This window comes from Pimephales promelas, chromosome 7, assembly GCF_988280905.1.
Source record: "Pimephales promelas chromosome 7, fPimPro1.hap1.1, whole genome shotgun sequence".
NCBI lineage: Eukaryota > Metazoa > Chordata > Actinopteri > Cypriniformes > Leuciscidae > Pimephales > Pimephales promelas.
The window spans coordinates 7,908,911-7,930,023 of record NC_142775.1 but is presented as its reverse complement, the minus strand read 5'-3'; the positions used below and the strand labels follow the sequence as shown (position 1 = coordinate 7,930,023).

The window sequence follows — 21,113 nt, the reverse complement described above, 5'->3', positions numbered from 1 at the left end:
TTGGGTTGCTGAATATTAGATCACTTACTTAAAAATCGCTCATAGTTAATGATATGATTTCAGATTATAATCTAGATGTGCTGTGATTGACAGAAGCCTGGCTAAAACCAAACGATAACATAACTTTGAATGAGTCCACCCCACAAGATTACAGTTATAAACATGAACCTCGTCTGAAAGGCATTGGTGCTTATTGTAATAATATATAGTGTAAATGATAAATCACGTTTGAGAATTCTGCTGGCTACTGGTCCCACGTGATCGCTGTACCACCTGACCACTGCAGATTCATTTGCCGTTGATAGTGTTGCCATAAAACCAATCAATCATATCCAAATTACGGTTATTATTACGACGTCCAACCCTGATCAAACACACCTGAACAAGCTAATCAAGGTCTTCAAGAATAGGCTATATTAGAAAGCTACAGACAGGTGATTTCCATTAGGGTTGGAGTTGCCCAGAACTCCAATTGGATCTTTAAAAACGCATTTTCAAAAAGTGCTTTAAACTCTTTTCATAGCATTTGTTGTGGGACTCAGGGGGTATTTTGATGCAGCAACAGGGGTTTCCTTTGTAGTTTTGTGGTCCTCGCTGTCTGCCCCTGCTGACTCACTAACTCAGTGCATCTTCCAGCAGAGTTGATTGTGAGATCGCAGGTCGAGAGGATGACAGTTCAAGTGTGCTGCTTGTTTAGTGTGGTTTTATTGGGTCTTTCTGCTTGTTTGAGCACAACACACGCTGGAGTCCTAGGTGAGAATTTCTTTTAGCTTCATCACGCAGCCCAAAGAAGTGCATTAATGAAGTACCTTAAAAAATTAGAATTTAGACGCATCTGCTTACGAAAATACAGTACAGACGTCAAGTGGAAGTTCAACTCCGTGTGTTGGTTTAGTTTTAATAGTAAGCCAAGTGTAGATATGCGAACCGTCATATGTTTATGCGTTTTTCATTGTACAACAATTTCATTGTTTAAGAGAAATTCATAAGCCTACAATATAACATGGGGAGCTGATTATAACCGATAACTCCGTGATCTATATATATATATATATATATATATGTGCGCGCATCTATATTTGTTTTTTGTTCTCTTACGAAGCCTATAAAAATGCTTAAGGGAAATGAGGGTGGTCATGGGGATGGCATAATATTTGGAAGCTGTCTGCAACGTATTAACTGATGTCCATGTTTTCTATCAGCATTGCACTATTACTAACTCTACTATAGTGGGGTAGGTTGTAACCGCACTCTCAGTCTTTGAAACTGATTGATGCACTTTAGTGAAAATGGTGGATTTCTAAGCTACTTTGACTTGAAGAATATAAATGTGTGAATATTATAAAGTTTGAGACTCATTGCAAAACCCCTGTCTTGCTAATGCTGAAGCAAACTATTACAGCACTTCCTGGTCTCCCCTAATGATCCTCTTGAATCCTCTTCTGTAGTGTCCGGTCGGTGTCCGGCGATGCTGACGGTCACGCCGTCCCGTCGAGGATGCTCTTCTGATAGAGACTGCTCTGGAGGGCACAAATGCTGTCGATTTCCCTGTGGGCGCTCGTGTGTGCCGCCTGTTTTCAGTGAGTTTTAATTAATGGATGCTATACGTCTTCCAAAAAAAAAAAAAAAAACACTGCATTTTGTTTCTCTCAGAAATCGCTAGTATGTTTCACAAATAATTGCAAAGAAACCGCAAGCAACGCATTGAACTAAATGTGAAACTATGAAGTAGAAAGACTGAATATTCCGGAAAATCCTCCTACAGCCATCTTATGGCGGCTTTTTTTTTCATAGAGCGAATGAGACATTCAGTGTTCCGTGGCTTCAGTTGCGTTACTACCATTCAGTGGCAGTATTTAGTTATGTGGCTTCTCTGTCATGTGTCTCTTTATCAGCAAAGCCAGGAGAGTGTCCAAGCAAAAAAAATGGAGCAGAAACGTGTGACGATTTGTGTTACTATGACAGTGACTGTCCGAACAATGAGAAATGCTGCAGCAATGGATGTGGACATCAGTGTATGGCTCCATTTACAGGTATTTATGTTATTATATTAGTGTCTGGGTCAGCTTCCTCATTTCAGTTTGTCCTGGTTTATAATGAATTGTTCTCAATGTAAAAGTGTTCAGCCAATTGCACAGTTTCGAGCACAGGATGGCTTTGCAAAATTAATTCTTAATACGATTATTTATTAACACGATTGATTAATATTTAAGTAGTAAAACTTACTATTTGGGTTTGGTGCTGTATCTGAGAGTGAATGCCGCTAAACTGACAGACTAAAGTTGACCATCTGTATCCATCCAGTGAAGCCTGCAGCCGAACCGCCGAAGCCTCCAGTGAAGCCTGCAGCCGAACCGCCGAAGACTCCGGTAAAGCCTCCGGTGAAGCCTGCAGCCGAACCTCCGAAGACTCCAGTGAAGCCTCCGGTGAAGCCTGCAGCCGAACCTCCGAAGACTCCAGTGAAGCCTCCGGTGAAGCCTGCAGTCGAACCTCCCAAGCCTGCAGTGAGGCCTTCCGACGAACTGCCCGTGCCTTCCGACGAACTGTCCGAGCCCTCCGACGAACTACCAGAGCCTTCCGACGAGCCGCCAGCAGCCGAACCCACAAAGCCTCCCGTCATGCCTGCAGTGAGGCCTTCCGACGAACTGTCCGAGCCTTCCGACGAACTGTCCGAGCCCTCTGACGAACTGCCCGAGCCGTCTGCAGCCGAACCCGCAAAGCCTCCTGCCAAACCTCCTGTGATGCCTGCAGCCGAACCCGCAAAGCCTCCTGCCAAGCCTCCTGTAAAGCCTGCAGCCGAACCCGCAAAGCCTCCTGCCAAGCCTCCTGTGAAGCCTGCAGCTGAACCCGCAAAGCCTGCAGTGAGGCCTTCTGACGAACTGTCCGAGCCTTCTGACGAACTACCGGAGCCTTCCGACGAACTGCCCGAGCCGCCTGCAGCCGAACCCGCAAAGCCTCCTGTGAAGCCTGCAGCTGAACCCGCAAAGCCTCCAGTGAAGCCTGCAGCCGAACCGCCGAAACCTGCAGTGAGGCCTTCCGACGAACTGTCCGAGCCTTCTGACGAACTACCGGAGCCTTCAGACGAACTGCCAGAGCCGCCTGCAGCCGAACCCGCAAGGCCTCCTGTCAAGCCTGCAGCCGAACCCGCAAGGCCTCCTGTCAAGCCTGCAGCTGAACCCGCAAGGCCTCCTGTCAAGCCTGCAGCCCAACCCGCAAAGCCTCCTGTCAAGCCTCCAGTGAAGCCTGCTGGTGAATTGGCCAAGCCTCCTGTGAGTCACCCTTATGGCTAATGTCCTGGCCATAAGTAATGTGGATGTGCATGCAGTTAACTGTGCTGATTTAATCATTGGCTGTATAGTGTTTCCTGTATCACCAAATAAATCTCACTTTTATGACTATTGCCTCTTTTTTGTTCCTTTTAAGTGGGAAAACAAAGAATTTTTTTTTTTTTTTTTTTTTTTGGAATGCCAGTGCTAGTTTGGCTGTTCTCTCACATAATAGCTCATTGGAATCTATGCATAAGATCCCACCCTCCTTCAAAAAGCATAAGAGCGTGCGTAGCAGTCCTGGGAACTCTACAGAATATATGAAGAGTTCAGATGCAAAAGCCTCTAAATGCCATCTGAAATTTTCTTCTTTAATGATTTTTATCAAACTTGTATATTTAAGTTCAGTAATTTCACTTAAATAACAATTAATAGGTAATTATCATTGCCATTTAAGTGAAATTACTGAACTTAAATATACAAGTTTGATAAAAATCATCATTCTAGAAGAAAATTTCAAATGGCACTTAGAGGCTTTTGCATCTGAACTCTTCATATGTTCATGTTTTAATATTTAGAATACTTTTATTATTGATTTTTATAGGGTGTAAAGTTTCAACTAGTATTGCCAATTGACCAATAGTCTTCTGCATTCTTAATGTTCAAGGTGTTCGGACATCGGTGAAGACAATGGAGACACTATAGGAGCTGAAGAGTTATGCTTTAAATCGCTTCTGCAGAGTTCACACTGACTATGTTTACATGCAGCCAATTTTTGGGTTAAGGTCACTATCTGGGTTTCTGGAACATTAGGAATAACCCGTTTACACGCGAGAGCACAGAGAGTTTCTCCTGTATACATGGAATTGCAGAATCCTGATGTAAACGGCGACGTGCGGTTAGCGCCTAGACGTACGGACAACTTTAAGACGCAATATTTTCTGATTTCCGATTCTTCTTCCTGTTTCCAAAGACAATAACAACAGCAGCCCGCGGATAATGAATAGTTCAGGGCAGAAAGCGATCGCCTTTGTTTGCGCTTTGCTGGTGATGACCTCGCTCCAAAAGTATGCTGTGCTGTGTCTCGCCATGTTTACTTCCGGTATACTGCACGCATATTTTTGTATGCACTGAGAAGTTTCTCTACTCAAAATTACCAAGATTCCTTGCAAATAAAACATGCGCAGAACACAAATCACTATGGGGATATGCCGCTACGCGTTTACATGACCAAAAATTCGGGTTAGAAAAGGGGTACCCCAGGTATAATATCCCGGTTTTTAAAATCTGGCATATGGGCATATTCGGGTTTTTGCCGGTGTTTACATGGCCGTTCTTGGCTTTTAGGACAGCATTAGGCCACTTGATGGAGTTTTTCGGTTCCTTGCCAGTGTTGCCTTTTGGCTTGCTCAGTTGGGGATATTCAAATTAATTAACCAATCAGTAATACTTCCGTTACTCTTTGCATAACAAATCGATTTGCCCCACTCAGTGAAACACCCACTCAGAAACCTCTTTATTGTGCCCTGGTAATTGGTGATTCGATCACACGGAACGTGAACATGGAGACACCAGCCACCATAGTCACATGTTTGCTGGGAGCCAGAGCGCCTGACATCACAGCAAATTTAAAAGTGCTGGCTAATGCTAATCGTAAATTCTCTAAGATCATTATTCATGTCGGCGCTAATGATGTTCGACTCCGCTAGTCGGAGATCACCAAAATTAAATTAATATTAAAGAGGTGTGTGAACTCGCAAGTACAATGTCGGGCACTGTAATTTGCTCTGGCCCCCTTCCTGCTCGCAGGAGTGATGAGATAGTCAGTAGACTGTCCTCACTTAATCGTTGGTTGTCTGAGTGGTGTCCGCAAAATAATGTGGAATTTATAGACAATTTTGAAAAGTTTTGGGGGCAAGCCTGACCTGTTTAAAAGAGATGGTATTCATCCCTCCTGGGCTGGGGCTGCTCTTCTCTCTAGTAATTTGGCTTGGACAAATTAGTCTTGGACCTAAAACATGACAAATTTGGCACCAGGTCAGGAAGCAGACAGACTGGCTAAACCGACCGTCTGCTAGTGGCCTCGCGTCACCAAGGTCAAACAAATCCCATCACATAGAGGCTCTTTCACCTAGATATATCATATAGAGACTGCGTCTGTTCCCCGAATTTGGATATCCAAAAAACATAAGATTAAAAATCTAATTGATGTTCAACAGATATAATACAGATGAGCAAATGATAAAGCTTGGGTTGCTGAATATTAGATCACTTACTTAAAAATCGCTCATAGTTAATGATATGATTTCAGATTATAATCTAGATGTGCTGTGATTGACAGAAGCCTGGCTAAAACCAAACGATAACATAACTTTGAATGAGTCCACCCCACAAGATTACAGTTATAAACATGAACCTCGTCTGAAAGGCATTGGTGCTTATTGTAATAATATATAGTGTAAATGATAAATCACGTTTGAGAATTCTGCTGGCTACTGGTCCCACGTGATCGCTGTACCACCTGACCACTGCAGATTCATTTGCCGTTGATAGTGTTGCCATAAAACCAATCAATCATATCCAAATTACGGTTATTATTATGACGTCCAACCCTGATCAAACACACCTGAACAAGCTAATCAAGGTCTTCAAGAATAGGCTATATTAGAAAGCTACAGACAGGTGATTTCCATTAGGGTTGGAGTTGCCCAGAACTCCAATTGGATCTTTAAAAACGCATTTTCAAAAAGTGCTTTAAACTCTTTTCATAGCATTTGTTGTGGGACTCAGGGGGTATTTTGATGCAGCAACAGGGGTTTCCTTTGTAGTTTTGTGGTCCTCGCTGTCTGCCCCTGCTGACTCACTAACTCAGTGCATCTTCCAGCAGAGTTGATTGTGAGATCGCAGGTCGAGAGGATGACAGTTCAAGTGTGCTGCTTGTTTAGTGTGGTTTTATTGGGTCTTTCTGCTTGTTTGAGCACAACACACGCTGGAGTCCTAGGTGAGAATTTCTTTTAGCTTCATCACGCAGCCCAAAGAAGTGCATTAATGAAGTACCTTAAAAAATTAGAATTTAGACGCATCTGCTTACGAAAATACAGTACAGACGTCAAGTGGAAGTTCAACTCCGTGTGTTGGTTTAGTTTTAATAGTAAGCCAAGTGTAGATATGCGAACCGTCATATGTTTATGCGTTTTTCATTGTACAACAATTTCATTGTTTAAGAGAAATTCATAAGCCTACAATATAACATGGGGAGCTGATTATAACCGATAACTCCGTGATATATATATACATATATATATATATATATATATATATATATATATATATATATATATATATGTGTGTGTGTGTGTGTGTGTGCGCGCGCGTGTCTATATTTGTTTTTTGTTCTCTTACGAAGCCTATAAAAATGCTTAAGGGAAATGAGGGTGGTCATGGGGATGGCATAATATTTGGAAGCTGTCTGCAACGTATGTCCATGTTTTCTATCAGCATTGCACTATTACTAACTCTACTATAGTGGGGTAGGTTGTAACCGCACTCTCAGTCTTTGAAACTGATTGATGCACTTTAGTGAAAATGGTGGATTTCTAAGCTACTTTGACTTGAAGAATATAAATGTGTGAATATTATAAAGTTTGAGACTCATTGCAAAACCCCTGTCTTGCTAATGCTGAAGCAAACTATTACAGCACTTCCTGGTCTCCCCTAATGATCCTCTTGAATCCTCTTCTGTAGTGTCCGGTCGGTGTCCGGCGATGCTGACGGTCACGCCGTCCCGTCGAGGATGCTCTTCTGATAGAGACTGCTCTGGAGGGCACAAATGCTGTCGATTTCCCTGTGGGCGCTCGTGTGTGCCGCCTGTTTTCAGTGAGTTTTAATTAATGGATGCTATACGTCTTCCAAAAAAAAAAAAAAAAAACACTGCATTTTGTTTCTCTCAGAAATCGCTAGTATGTTTCACAAATAATTGCAAAGAAACCGCAAGCAACGCATTGAACTAAATGTGAAACTATGAAGTAGAAAGACTGAATATTCCGGAAAATCCTCCTACAGCCATCTTATGGCGGCTTTTTTTTTCATAGAGCGAATGAGACATTCAGTGTTCCGTGGCTTCAGTTGCGTTACTACCATTCAGTGGCAGTATTTAGTTATGTGGCTTCTCTGTCATGTGTCTCTTTATCAGCAAAGCCAGGAGAGTGTCCAAGCAAAAAAAATGGAGCAGAAACGTGTGACGATTTGTGTTACTATGACAGTGACTGTCCGAACAATGAGAAATGCTGCAGCAATGGATGTGGACATCAGTGTATGGCTCCATTTACAGGTATTTATGTTATTATATTAGTGTCTGGGTCAGCTTCCTCATTTCAGTTTGTCCTGGTTTATAATGAATTGTTCTCAATGTAAAAGTGTTCAGCCAATTGCACAGTTTCGAGCACAGGATGGCTTTGCAAAATGAATTCTTAATACGATTATTTATTAACACGATTGATTAATATTTAAGTAGTAAAACTTACTATTTGGGTTTGGTGCTGTATCTGAGAGTGAATGCCGCTAAACTGACAGACTAAAGTTGACCATCTGTATCCATCCAGTGAAGCCTGCAGCCGAACCGCCGAAGCCTCCAGTGAAGCCTGCAGCCGAACCGCCGAAGACTCCGGTAAAGCCTCCGGTGAAGCCTGCAGCCGAACCTCCGAAGACTCCAGTGAAGCCTCCGGTGAAGCCTGCAGCCGAACCTCCGAAGACTCCAGTGAAGCCTCCGGTGAAGCCTGCAGTCGAACCTCCCAAGCCTGCAGTGAGGCCTTCCGACGAACTGCCCGTGCCTTCCGACGAACTGTCCGAGCCCTCCGACGAACTACCAGAGCCTTCCGACGAGCCGCCAGCAGCCGAACCCACAAAGCCTCCCGTCATGCCTGCAGTGAGGCCTTCCGACGAACTGTCCGAGCCTTCCGACGAACTGTCCGAGCCCTCTGACGAACTGCCCCTAGCCGTCTGCAGCCGAACCCGCAAAGCCTCCTGCCAAACCTCCTGTGATGCCTGCAGCCGAACCCGCAAAGCCTCCTGCCAAGCCTCCTGTAAAGCCTGCAGCCGAACCCGCAAAGCCTCCTGCCAAGCCTCCTGTGAAGCCTGCAGCTGAACCCGCAAAGCCTGCAGTGAGGCCTTCTGACGAACTGTCCGAGCCTTCTGACGAACTACCGGAGCCTTCCGACGAACTGCCCGAGCCGCCTGCAGCCGAACCCGCAAAGCCTCCTGTGAAGCCTGCAGCTGAACCCGCAAAGCCTCCAGTGAAGCCTGCAGCCGAACCGCCGAAACCTGCAGTGAGGCCTTCCGACGAACTGTCCGAGCCTTCTGACGAACTACCGGAGCCTTCAGACGAACTGCCAGAGCCGCCTGCAGCCGAACCCGCAAGGCCTCCTGTCAAGCCTGCAGCCGAACCCGCAAGGCCTCCTGTCAAGCCTGCAGCTGAACCCGCAAGGCCTCCTGTCAAGCCTGCAGCCCAACCCGCAAAGCCTCCTGTCAAGCCTCCAGTGAAGCCTGCTGGTGAATTGGCCAAGCCTCCTGTGAGTCACCCTTATGGCTAATGTCCTGGCCATAAGTAATGTGGATGTGCATGCAGTTAACTGTGCTGATTTAATCATTGGCTGTATAGTGTTTCCTGTATCACCAAATAAATCTCACTTTTATGACTATTGCCTCTTTTTTGTTCCTTTTAAGTGGGAAAACAAAGAATTTTTTTTTTTTTTTTTTTTTTTGGAATGCCAGTGCTAGTTTGGCTGTTCTCTCACATAATAGCTCATTGGAATCTATGCATAAGATCCCACCCTCCTTCAAAAAGCATAAGAGCGTGCGTAGCAGTCCTGGGAACTCTACAGAATATATGAAGAGTTCAGATGCAAAAGCCTCTAAATGCCATCTGAAATTTTCTTCTTTAATGATTTTTATCAAACTTGTATATTTAAGTTCAGTAATTTCACTTAAATAACAATTAATAGGTAATTATCATTGCCATTTAAGTGAAATTACTGAACTTAAATATACAAGTTTGATAAAAATCATCATTCTAGAAGAAAATTTCAAATGGCACTTAGAGGCTTTTGCATCTGAACTCTTCATATGTTCATGTTTTAATATTTAGAATACTTTTATTATTGATTTTTATAGGGTGTAAAGTTTCAACTAGTATTGCCAATTGACCAATAGTCTTCTGCATTCTTAATGTTCAAGGTGTTCGGACATCGGTGAAGACAATGGAGACACTATAGGAGCTGAAGAGTTATGCTTTAAATCGCTTCTGCAGAGTTCACACTGACTATGTTTACATGCAGCCAATTTTTGGGTTAAGGTCACTATCTGGGTTTCTGGAACATTAGGAATAACCCGTTTACACGCGAGAGCACAGAGAGTTTCTCCTGTATACATGGAATTGCAGAATCCTGATGTAAACGGCGACGTGCGGTTAGCGCCTAGACGTACGGACAACTTTAAGACGCAATATTTTCTGATTTCCGATTCTTCTTCCTGTTTCCAAAGACAATAACAACAGCAGCCCGCGGATAATGAATAGTTCAGGGCAGAAAGCGATCGCCTTTGTTTGCGCTTTGCTGGTGATGACCTCGCTCCAAAAGTATGCTGTGCTGTGTCTCGCCATGTTTACTTCCGGTATACTGCACGCATATTTTTGTATGCACTGAGAAGTTTCTCTACTCAAAATTACCAAGATTCCTTGCAAATAAAACATGCGCAGAACACAAATCACTATGGGGATATGCCGCTACGCGTTTACATGACCAAAAATTCGGGTTAGAAAAGGGGTACCCCAGGTATAATATCCCGGTTTTTAAAATCTGGCATATGGGCATATTCGGGTTTTTGCCGGTGTTTACATGGCCGTTCTTGGCTTTTAGGACAGCATTAGGCCACTTGATGGAGTTTTTCGGTTCCTTGCCAGTGTTGCCTTTTGGCTTGCTCAGTTGGGGATATTCAAATTAATTAACCAATCAGTAATACTTCCGTTACTCTTTGCATAACAAATCGATTTGCCCCACTCAGTGAAACACCCACTCAGAAACCTCTTTATTGTGCCCTGGTAATTGGTGATTCGATCACACGGAACGTGAACATGGAGACACCAGCCACCATAGTCACATGTTTGCTGGGAGCCAGAGCGCCTGACATCACAGCAAATTTAAAAGTGCTGGCTAATGCTAATCGTAAATTCTCTAAGATCATTATTCATGTCGGCGCTAATGATGTTCGACTCCGCTAGTCGGAGATCACCAAAATTAAATTAATATTAAAGAGGTGTGTGAACTCGCAAGTACAATGTCGGGCACTGTAATTTGCTCTGGCCCCCTTCCTGCTCGCAGGAGTGATGAGAAAGTCAGTAGACTGTCCTCACTTAATCGTTGGTTGTCTGAGTGGTGTCCGCAAAATAATGTGGAATTTATAGACAATTTTGAAAAGTTTTGGGGGCAAGCCTGACCTGTTTAAAAGAGATGGTATTCATCCCTCCTGGGCTGGGGCTGCTCTTCTCTCTAGTAATTTGGCTTGGACAAATTAGTCTTGGACCTAAAACATGACAAATTTGGCACCAGGTCAGGAAGCAGACAGACTGGCTAAACCGACCGTCTGCTAGTGGCCTCGCGTCACCAAGGTCAAACAAATCCCATCACATAGAGGCTCTTTCACCTAGATATATCATATAGAGACTGCGTCTGTTCCCCGAATTTGGATATCCAAAAAACATAAGATTAAAAATCTAATTGATGTTCAACAGATATAATACAGATGAGCAAATGATAAAGCTTGGGTTGCTGAATATTAGATCACTTACTTAAAAATCGCTCATAGTTAATGATATGGTTTCAGATTATAATCTAGATGTGCTGTGATTGACAGAAGCCTGGCTAAAACCAAACGATAACATAACTTTGAATGAGTCCACCCCACAAGATTACAGTTATAAACATGAACCTCGTCTGAAAGGCATTGGTGCTTATTGTAATAATATATAGTGTAAATGATAAATCACGTTTGAGAATTCTGCTGGCTACTGGTCCCACGTGATCGCTGTACCACCTGACCACTGCAGATTCATTTGCCGTTGATAGTGTTGCCATAAAACCAATCAATCATATCCAAATTACGGTTATTATTATGACGTCCAACCCTGATCAAACACACCTGAACAAGCTAATCAAGGTCTTCAAGAATAGGCTATATTAGAAAGCTACAGACAGGTGATTTCCATTAGGGTTGGAGTTGCCCAGAACTCCAATTGGATCTTTAAAAACGCATTTTCAAAAAGTGCTTTAAACTCTTTTCATAGCATTTGTTGTGGGACTCAGGGGGTATTTTGATGCAGCAACAGGGGTTTCCTTTGTAGTTTTGTGGTCCTCGCTGTCTGCCCCTGCTGACTCACTAACTCAGTGCATCTTCCAGCAGAGTTGATTGTGAGATCGCAGGTCGAGAGGATGACAGTTCAAGTGTGCTGCTTGTTTAGTGTGGTTTTATTGGGTCTTTCTGCTTGTTTGAGCACAACACACGCTGGAGTCCTAGGTGAGAATTTCTTTTAGCTTCATCACGCAGCCCAAAGAAGTGCATTAATGAAGTACCTTAAAAAATTAGAATTTAGACGCATCTGCTTACGAAAATACAGTACAGACGTCAAGTGGAAGTTCAACTCCGTGTGTTGGTTTAGTTTTAATAGTAAGCCAAGTGTAGATATGCGAACCGTCATATGTTTATGCGTTTTTCATTGTACAACAATTTCATTGTTTAAGAGAAATTCATAAGCCTACAATATAACATGGGGAGCTGATTATAACCGATAACTCCGTGATATATATATACATATATATATATATATATATATATATATATATATATATATATATATATATGTGTGTGTGTGTGTGTGTGTGCGCGCGCGTGTCTATATTTGTTTTTTGTTCTCTTACGAAGCCTATAAAAATGCTTAAGGGAAATGAGGGTGGTCATGGGGATGGCATAATATTTGGAAGCTGTCTGCAACGTATGTCCATGTTTTCTATCAGCATTGCACTATTACTAACTCTACTATAGTGGGGTAGGTTGTAACCGCACTCTCAGTCTTTGAAACTGATTGATGCACTTTAGTGAAAATGGTGGATTTCTAAGCTACTTTGACTTGAAGAATATAAATGTGTGAATATTATAAAGTTTGAGACTCATTGCAAAACCCCTGTCTTGCTAATGCTGAAGCAAACTATTACAGCACTTCCTGGTCTCCCCTAATGATCCTCTTGAATCCTCTTCTGTAGTGTCCGGTCGGTGTCCGGCGATGCTGACGGTCACGCCGTCCCGTCGAGGATGCTCTTCTGATAGAGACTGCTCTGGAGGGCACAAATGCTGTCGATTTCCCTGTGGGCGCTCGTGTGTGCCGCCTGTTTTCAGTGAGTTTTAATTAATGGATGCTATACGTCTTCCAAAAAAAAAAAAAAAAAACACTGCATTTTGTTTCTCTCAGAAATCGCTAGTATGTTTCACAAATAATTGCAAAGAAACCGCAAGCAACGCATTGAACTAAATGTGAAACTATGAAGTAGAAAGACTGAATATTCCGGAAAATCCTCCTACAGCCATCTTATGGCGGCTTTTTTTTTCATAGAGCGAATGAGACATTCAGTGTTCCGTGGCTTCAGTTGCGTTACTACCATTCAGTGGCAGTATTTAGTTATGTGGCTTCTCTGTCATGTGTCTCTTTATCAGCAAAGCCAGGAGAGTGTCCAAGCAAAAAAAATGGAGCAGAAACGTGTGACGATTTGTGTTACTATGACAGTGACTGTCCGAACAATGAGAAATGCTGCAGCAATGGATGTGGACATCAGTGTATGGCTCCATTTACAGGTATTTATGTTATTATATTAGTGTCTGGGTCAGCTTCCTCATTTCAGTTTGTCCTGGTTTATAATGAATTGTTCTCAATGTAAAAGTGTTCAGCCAATTGCACAGTTTCGAGCACAGGATGGCTTTGCAAAATGAATTCTTAATACGATTATTTATTAACACGATTGATTAATATTTAAGTAGTAAAACTTACTATTTGGGTTTGGTGCTGTATCTGAGAGTGAATGCCGCTAAACTGACAGACTAAAGTTGACCATCTGTATCCATCCAGTGAAGCCTGCAGCCGAACCGCCGAAGCCTCCAGTGAAGCCTGCAGCCGAACCGCCGAAGACTCCGGTAAAGCCTCCGGTGAAGCCTGCAGCCGAACCTCCGAAGACTCCAGTGAAGCCTCCGGTGAAGCCTGCAGCCGAACCTCCGAAGACTCCAGTGAAGCCTCCGGTGAAGCCTGCAGTCGAACCTCCCAAGCCTGCAGTGAGGCCTTCCGACGAACTGCCCGTGCCTTCCGACGAACTGTCCGAGCCCTCCGACGAACTACCAGAGCCTTCCGACGAGCCGCCAGCAGCCGAACCCACAAAGCCTCCCGTCATGCCTGCAGTGAGGCCTTCCGACGAACTGTCCGAGCCTTCCGACGAACTGTCCGAGCCCTCTGACGAACTGCCCCTAGCCGTCTGCAGCCGAACCCGCAAAGCCTCCTGCCAAACCTCCTGTGATGCCTGCAGCCGAACCCGCAAAGCCTCCTGCCAAGCCTCCTGTAAAGCCTGCAGCCGAACCCGCAAAGCCTCCTGCCAAGCCTCCTGTGAAGCCTGCAGCTGAACCCGCAAAGCCTGCAGTGAGGCCTTCTGACGAACTGTCCGAGCCTTCTGACGAACTACCGGAGCCTTCCGACGAACTGCCCGAGCCGCCTGCAGCCGAACCCGCAAAGCCTCCTGTGAAGCCTGCAGCTGAACCCGCAAAGCCTCCAGTGAAGCCTGCAGCCGAACCGCCGAAACCTGCAGTGAGGCCTTCCGACGAACTGTCCGAGCCTTCTGACGAACTACCGGAGCCTTCAGACGAACTGCCAGAGCCGCCTGCAGCCGAACCCGCAAGGCCTCCTGTCAAGCCTGCAGCCGAACCCGCAAGGCCTCCTGTCAAGCCTGCAGCTGAACCCGCAAGGCCTCCTGTCAAGCCTGCAGCCCAACCCGCAAAGCCTCCTGTCAAGCCTCCAGTGAAGCCTGCTGGTGAATTGGCCAAGCCTCCTGTGAGTCACCCTTATGGCTAATGTCCTGGCCATAAGTAATGTGGATGTGCATGCAGTTAACTGTGCTGATTTAATCATTGGCTGTATAGTGTTTCCTGTATCACCAAATAAATCTCACTTTTATGACTATTGCCTCTTTTTTGTTCCTTTTAAGTGGGAAAACAAAGAATTTTTTTTTTTTTTTTTTTTTTTGGAATGCCAGTGCTAGTTTGGCTGTTCTCTCACATAATAGCTCATTGGAATCTATGCATAAGATCCCACCCTCCTTCAAAAAGCATAAGAGCGTGCGTAGCAGTCCTGGGAACTCTACAGAATATATGAAGAGTTCAGATGCAAAAGCCTCTAAATGCCATCTGAAATTTTCTTCTTTAATGATTTTTATCAAACTTGTATATTTAAGTTCAGTAATTTCACTTAAATAACAATTAATAGGTAATTATCATTGCCATTTAAGTGAAATTACTGAACTTAAATATACAAGTTTGATAAAAATCATCATTCTAGAAGAAAATTTCAAATGGCACTTAGAGGCTTTTGCATCTGAACTCTTCATATGTTCATGTTTTAATATTTAGAATACTTTTATTATTGATTTTTATAGGGTGTAAAGTTTCAACTAGTATTGCCAATTGACCAATAGTCTTCTGCATTCTTAATGTTCAAGGTGTTCGGACATCGGTGAAGACAATGGAGACACTATAGGAGCTGAAGAGTTATGCTTTAAATCGCTTCTGCAGAGTTCACACTGACTATGTTTACATGCAGCCAATTTTTGGGTTAAGGTCACTATCTGGGTTTCTGGAACATTAGGAATAACCCGTTTACACGCGAGAGCACAGAGAGTTTCTCCTGTATACATGGAATTGCAGAATCCTGATGTAAACGGCGACGTGCGGTTAGCGCCTAGACGTACGGACAACTTTAAGACGCAATATTTTCTGATTTCCGATTCTTCTTCCTGTTTCCAAAGACAATAACAACAGCAGCCCGCGGATAATGAATAGTTCAGGGCAGAAAGCGATCGCCTTTGTTTGCGCTTTGCTGGTGATGACCTCGCTCCAAAAGTATGCTGTGCTGTGTCTCGCCATGTTTACTTCCGGTATACTGCACGCATATTTTTGTATGCACTGAGAAGTTTCTCTACTCAAAATTACCAAGATTCCTTGCAAATAAAACATGCGCAGAACACAAATCACTATGGGGATATGCCGCTACGCGTTTACATGACCAAAAATTCGGGTTAGAAAAGGGGTACCCCAGGTATAATATCCCGGTTTTTAAAATCTGGCATATGGGCATATTCGGGTTTTTGCCGGTGTTTACATGGCCGTTCTTGGCTTTTAGGACAGCATTAGGCCACTTGATGGAGTTTTTCGGTTCCTTGCCAGTGTTGCCTTTTGGCTTGCTCAGTTGGGGATATTCAAATTAATTAACCAATCAGTAATACTTCCGTTACTCTTTGCATAACAAATCGATTTGCCCCACTCAGTGAAACACCCACTCAGAAACCTCTTTATTGTGCCCTGGTAATTGGTGATTCGATCACACGGAACGTGAACATGGAGACACCAGCCACCATAGTCACATGTTTGCTGGGAGCCAGAGCGCCTGACATCACAGCAAATTTAAAAGTGCTGGCTAATGCTAATCGTAAATTCTCTAAGATCATTATTCATGTCGGCGCTAATGATGTTCGACTCCGCTAGTCGGAGATCACCAAAATTAAATTAATATTAAAGAGGTGTGTGAACTCGCAAGTACAATGTCGGGCACTGTAATTTGCTCTGGCCCCCTTCCTGCTCGCAGGAGTGATGAGAAAGTCAGTAGACTGTCCTCACTTAATCGTTGGTTGTCTGAGTGGTGTCCGCAAAATAATGTGGAATTTATAGACAATTTTGAAAAGTTTTGGGGGCAAGCCTGACCTGTTTAAAAGAGATGGTATTCATCCCTCCTGGGCTGGGGCTGCTCTTCTCTCTAGTAATTTGGCTTGGACAAATTAGTCTTGGACCTAAAACATGACAAATTTGGCACCAGGTCAGGAAGCAGACAGACTGGCTAAACCGACCGTCTGCTAGTGGCCTCGCGTCACCAAGGTCAAACAAATCCCATCACATAGAGGCTCTTTCACCTAGATATATCATATAGAGACTGCGTCTGTTCCCCGAATTTGGATATCCAAAAAACATAAGATTAAAAATCTAATTGATGTTCAACAGATATAATACAGATGAGCAAATGATAAAGCTTGGGTTGCTGAATATTAGATCACTTACTTAAAAATCGCTCATAGTTAATGATATGGTTTCAGATTATAATCTAGATGTGCTGTGATTGACAGAAGCCTGGCTAAAACCAAACGATAACATAACTTTGAATGAGTCCACCCCACAAGATTACAGTTATAAACATGAACCTCGTCTGAAAGGCATTGGTGCTTATTGTAATAATATATAGTGTAAATGATAAATCACGTTTGAGAATTCTGCTGGCTACTGGTCCCACGTGATCGCTGTACCACCTGACCACTGCAGATTCATTTGCCGTTGATAGTGTTGCCATAAAACCAATCAATCATATCCAAATTACGGTTATTATTATGACGTCCAACCCTGATCAAACACACCTGAACAAGCTAATCAAGGTCTTCAAGAATAGGCTATATTAGAAAGCTACAGACAGGTGATTTCCATTAGGGTTGGAGTTGCCCAGAACTCCAATTGGATCTTTAAAAACGCATTTTCAAAAAGTGCTTTAAACTCTTTTCATAGCATTTGTTGTGGGACTCAGGGGGTATTTTGATGCAGCAACAGGGGTTTCCTTTGTAGTTTTGTGGTCCTCGCTGTCTGCCCCTGCTGACTCACTAACTCAGTGCATCTTCCAGCAGAGTTGATTGTGAGATCGCAGGTCGAGAGGATGACAGTTCAAGTGTGCTGCTTGTTTAGTGTGGTTTTATTGGGTCTTTCTGCTTGTTTGAGCACAACACACGCTGGAGTCCTAGGTGAGAATTTCTTTTAGCTTCATCACGCAGCCCAAAGAAGTGCATTAATGAAGTACCTTAAAAAATTAGAATTTAGACGCATCTGCTTACGAAAATACAGTACAGACGTCAAGTGGAAGTTCAACTCCGTGTGTTGGTTTAGTTTTAATAGTAAGCCAAGTGTAGATATGCGAACCGTCATATGTTTATGCGTTTTTCATTGTACAACAATTTCATTGTTTAAGAGAAATTCATAAGCCTACAATATAACATGGGGAGCTGATTATAACCGATAACTCCGTGATATATATATACATATATATATATATATATATATATATATATATATATATATATATATATATATATATGTGTGTGTGTGTGTGTGTGTGTGCGCGCGCGTCTATATTTGTTTTTTGTTCTCTTACGAAGCCTATAAAAATGCTTAAGGGAAATGAGGGTGGTCATGGGGATGGCATAATATTTGGAAGCTGTCTGCAACGTATGTCCATGTTTTCTATCAGCATTGCACTAGTACTAACTCTACTATAGTGGGGTAGGTTGTAACCGCACTCTCAGTCTTTGAAACTGATTGATGCACTTTAGTGAAAATGGTGGATTTCTAAGCTACTTTGACTTGAAGAATATAAATGTGTGAATATTATAAAGTTTGAGACTCATTGCAAAACCCCTGTCTTGCTAATGCTGAAGCAAACTATTACAGCACTTCCTGGTCTCCCCTAATGATCCTCTTGAATCCTCTTCTGTAGTGTCCGGTCGGTGTCCGGCGATGCTGACGGTCACGCCGTCCCGTCGAGGATGCTCTTCTGATAGAGACTGCTCTGGAGGGCACAAATGCTGTCGATTTCCCTGTGGGCGCTCGTGTGTGCCGCCTGTTTTCAGTGAGTTTTAATTAATGGATGCTATACGTCTTCCAAAAAAAAAAAAAAAAACACTGCATTTTGTTTCTCTCAGAAATCGCTAGTATGTTTCACAAATAATTGCAAAGAAACCGCAAGCAACGCATTGAACTAAATGTGAAACTATGAAGTAGAAAGACTGAATATTCCGGAAAATCCTCCTACAGCCATCTTATGGCGGCTTTTTTTTTCATAGAGCGAATGAGACATTCAGTGTTCCGTGGCTTCAGTTGCGTTACTACCATTCAGTGGCAGTATTTAGTTATGTGGCTTCTCTGTCATGTGTCTCTTTATCAGCAAAGCCAGGAGAGTGTCCAAGCAAAAAAAATGGAGCAGAAACGTGTGACGATTTGTGTTACTATGACAGTGACTGTCCGAACAATGAGAAATGCTGCAGCAATGGATGTGGACATCAGTGTATGGCTCCATTTACAGGTATTTATGTTATTATATTAGTGTCTGGGTCAGCTTCCTCATTTCAGTTTGTCCTGGTTTATAATGAATTGTTCTCAATGTAAAAGTGTTCAGCCAATTGCACAGTTTCGAGCACAGGATGGCTTTGCAAAATGAATTCTTAATACGATTATTTATTAACACGATTGATTAATATTTAAGTAGTAAAACTTACTATTTGGGTTTGGTGCTGTATCTGAGAGTGAATGCCGCTAAACTGACAGACTAAAGTTGACCATCTGTATCCATCCAGTGAAGCCTGCAGCCGAACCGCCGAAGCCTCCAGTGAAGCCTGCAGCCGAACCGCCGAAGACTCCGGTAAAGCCTCCGGTGAAGCCTGCAGCCGAACCTCCGAAGACTCCAGTGAAGCCTCCGGTGAAGCCTGCAGCCGAACCTCCGAAGACTCCAGTGAAGCCTCCGGTGAAGCCTGCAGTCGAACCTCCCAAGCCTGCAGTGAGGCCTTCCGACGAACTGCCCGTGCCTTCCGACGAACTGTCCGAGCCCTCCGACGAACTACCAGAGCCTTCCGACGAGCCGCCAGCAGCCGAACCCACAAAGCCTCCCGTCATGCCTGCAGTGAGGCCTTCCGACGAACTGTCCGAGCCTTCCGACGAACTGTCCGAGCCCTCTGACGAACTGCCCCTAGCCGTCTGCAGCCGAACCCGCAAAGCCTCCTGCCAAACCTCCTGTGATGCCTGCAGCCGAACCCGCAAAGCCTCCTGCCAAGCCTCCTGTAAAGCCTGCAGCCGAACCCGCAAAGCCTCCTGCCAAGCCTCCTGTGAAGCCTGCAGCTGAACCCGCAAAGCCTGCAGTGAGGCCTTCTGACGAACTGTCCGAGCCTTCTGACGAACTACCGGAGCCTTCCGACGAACTGCCCGAGCCGCCTGCAGCCGAACCCGCAAAGCCTCCTGTGAAGCCTGCAGCTGAACCCGCAAAGCCTCCAGTGAAGCCTGCAGCCGAACCGCCGAAACCTGCAGTGAGGCCTTCCGACGAACTGTCCGAGCCTTCTGACGAACTACCGGAGCCTTCAGACGAACTGCCAGAGCCGCCTGCAGCCGAACCCGCAAGGCCTCCTGTCAAGCCTGCAGCCGAACCCGCAAGGCCTCCTGTCAAGCCTGCAGCTGAACCCGCAAGGCCTCCTGTCAAGCCTGCAGCCCAACCCGCAAAGCCTCCTGTCAAGCCTCCAGTGAAGCCTGCTGGTGAATTGGCCAAGCCTCCTGTGAGTCACCCTTATGGCTAATGTCCTGGCCATAAGTAATGTGGATGTGCATGCAGTTAACTGTGCTGATTTAATCATTGGCTGTATAGTGTTTCCTGTATCACCAAATAAATCTCACTTTTATGACTATTGCCTCTTTTTTGTTCCTTTTAAGTGGGAAAACAAAGAATTTTTTTTTTTTTTTTTTTTTTTTGGAATGCCAGTGCTAGTTTGGCTGTTCTCTCACATAATAGCTCATTGGAATCTATGCATAAGATCCCACCCTCCTTCAAAAAGCATAAGAGCGTGCGTAGCAGTCCTGGGAACTCTACAGAATATATGAAGAGTTCAGATGCAAAAGCCTCTAAATGCCATCTGAAATTTTCTTCTTTAATGATTTTTATCAAACTTGTATATTTAAGTTCAGTAATTTCACTTAAATAACAATTAATAGGTAATTATCATTGCCATTTAAGTGAAATTACTGAACTTAAATATACAAGTTTGATAAAAATCATCATTCTAGAAGAAAATTTCAAATGGCACTTAGAGGCTTTTGCATCTGAACTCTTCATATGTTCATGTTTTAATATTTAGAATACTTTTATTATTGATTTTTATAGGGTGTAAAGTTTCAACTAGTATTGCCAATTGACCAATAGTCTTCTGCATTCTTAATGTTCAAGGTGTTCGGACATCGGTGAAGACAATGGAGACACTATAGGAGCTGAAGAGTTATGCTTTAAATCGCTTCTGCAGAGTTCACACTGACTATGTTTACATGCAGCCAATTTTTGGGTTAAGGTCACTATCTGGGTTTCTGGAACATTAGGAATAACCCGTTTACACGCGAGAGCACAGAGAGTTTCTCCTGTATACATGGAATTGCAGAATCCTGATGTAAACGGCGACGTGCGGTTAGCGCCTAGACGTACGGACAACTTTAAGACGCAATATTTTCTGATTTCCGATTCTTCTTCCTGTTTCCAAAGACAATAACAACAGCAGCCCGCGGATAATGAATAGTTCAGGGCAGAAAGCGATCGCCTTTGTTTGCGCTTTGCTGGTGATGACCTCGCTCCAAAAGTATGCTGTGCTGTGTCTCGCCATGTTTACTTCCGGTATACTGCACGCATATTTTTGTATGCACTGAGAAGTTTCTCTACTC

The 21,113-nt window shown here is 43.7% G+C and overlaps 3 protein-coding genes across 3 annotated transcripts; all 3 read left to right on the top strand.

Annotated features, from left to right (window-relative positions):
- Positions 1–668: 668 nt before the first annotated feature.
- Positions 669–3,290, top strand: LOC148978275 (uncharacterized). The gene is made up of 5 exons (XM_089133559.1): positions 669–753; positions 1,449–1,580; positions 1,896–2,033; positions 2,305–2,336; positions 2,766–3,290. The coding sequence occupies exons 1-5, from the start codon at positions 669–671 to the stop codon at positions 3,288–3,290; spliced, it is 912 nt and encodes a 303-aa protein (XP_088989685.1).
- Positions 3,291–6,182: 2,892 nt separating this feature from the next.
- On the top strand, positions 6,183–8,854 carry LOC148978274 (uncharacterized). The gene is made up of 5 exons (XM_089133558.1): positions 6,183–6,267; positions 7,011–7,142; positions 7,459–7,596; positions 7,868–7,899; positions 8,330–8,854. The coding sequence occupies exons 1-5, from the start codon at positions 6,183–6,185 to the stop codon at positions 8,852–8,854; spliced, it is 912 nt and encodes a 303-aa protein (XP_088989684.1).
- Positions 8,855–12,245: 3,391 nt separating this feature from the next.
- LOC148978273 (uncharacterized) lies at positions 12,246–19,987 on the top strand. Its single transcript, XM_089133557.1, has 6 exons — positions 12,246–12,306; positions 12,575–12,706; positions 13,023–13,160; positions 13,835–14,337; positions 18,592–18,729; positions 19,394–19,987. Exons 1-6 carry the CDS (start codon positions 12,246–12,248, stop codon positions 19,985–19,987), a joined length of 1,566 nt encoding a protein of 521 aa, XP_088989683.1.
- The last annotated feature ends 1,126 nt before the right edge of the window (positions 19,988–21,113 follow it).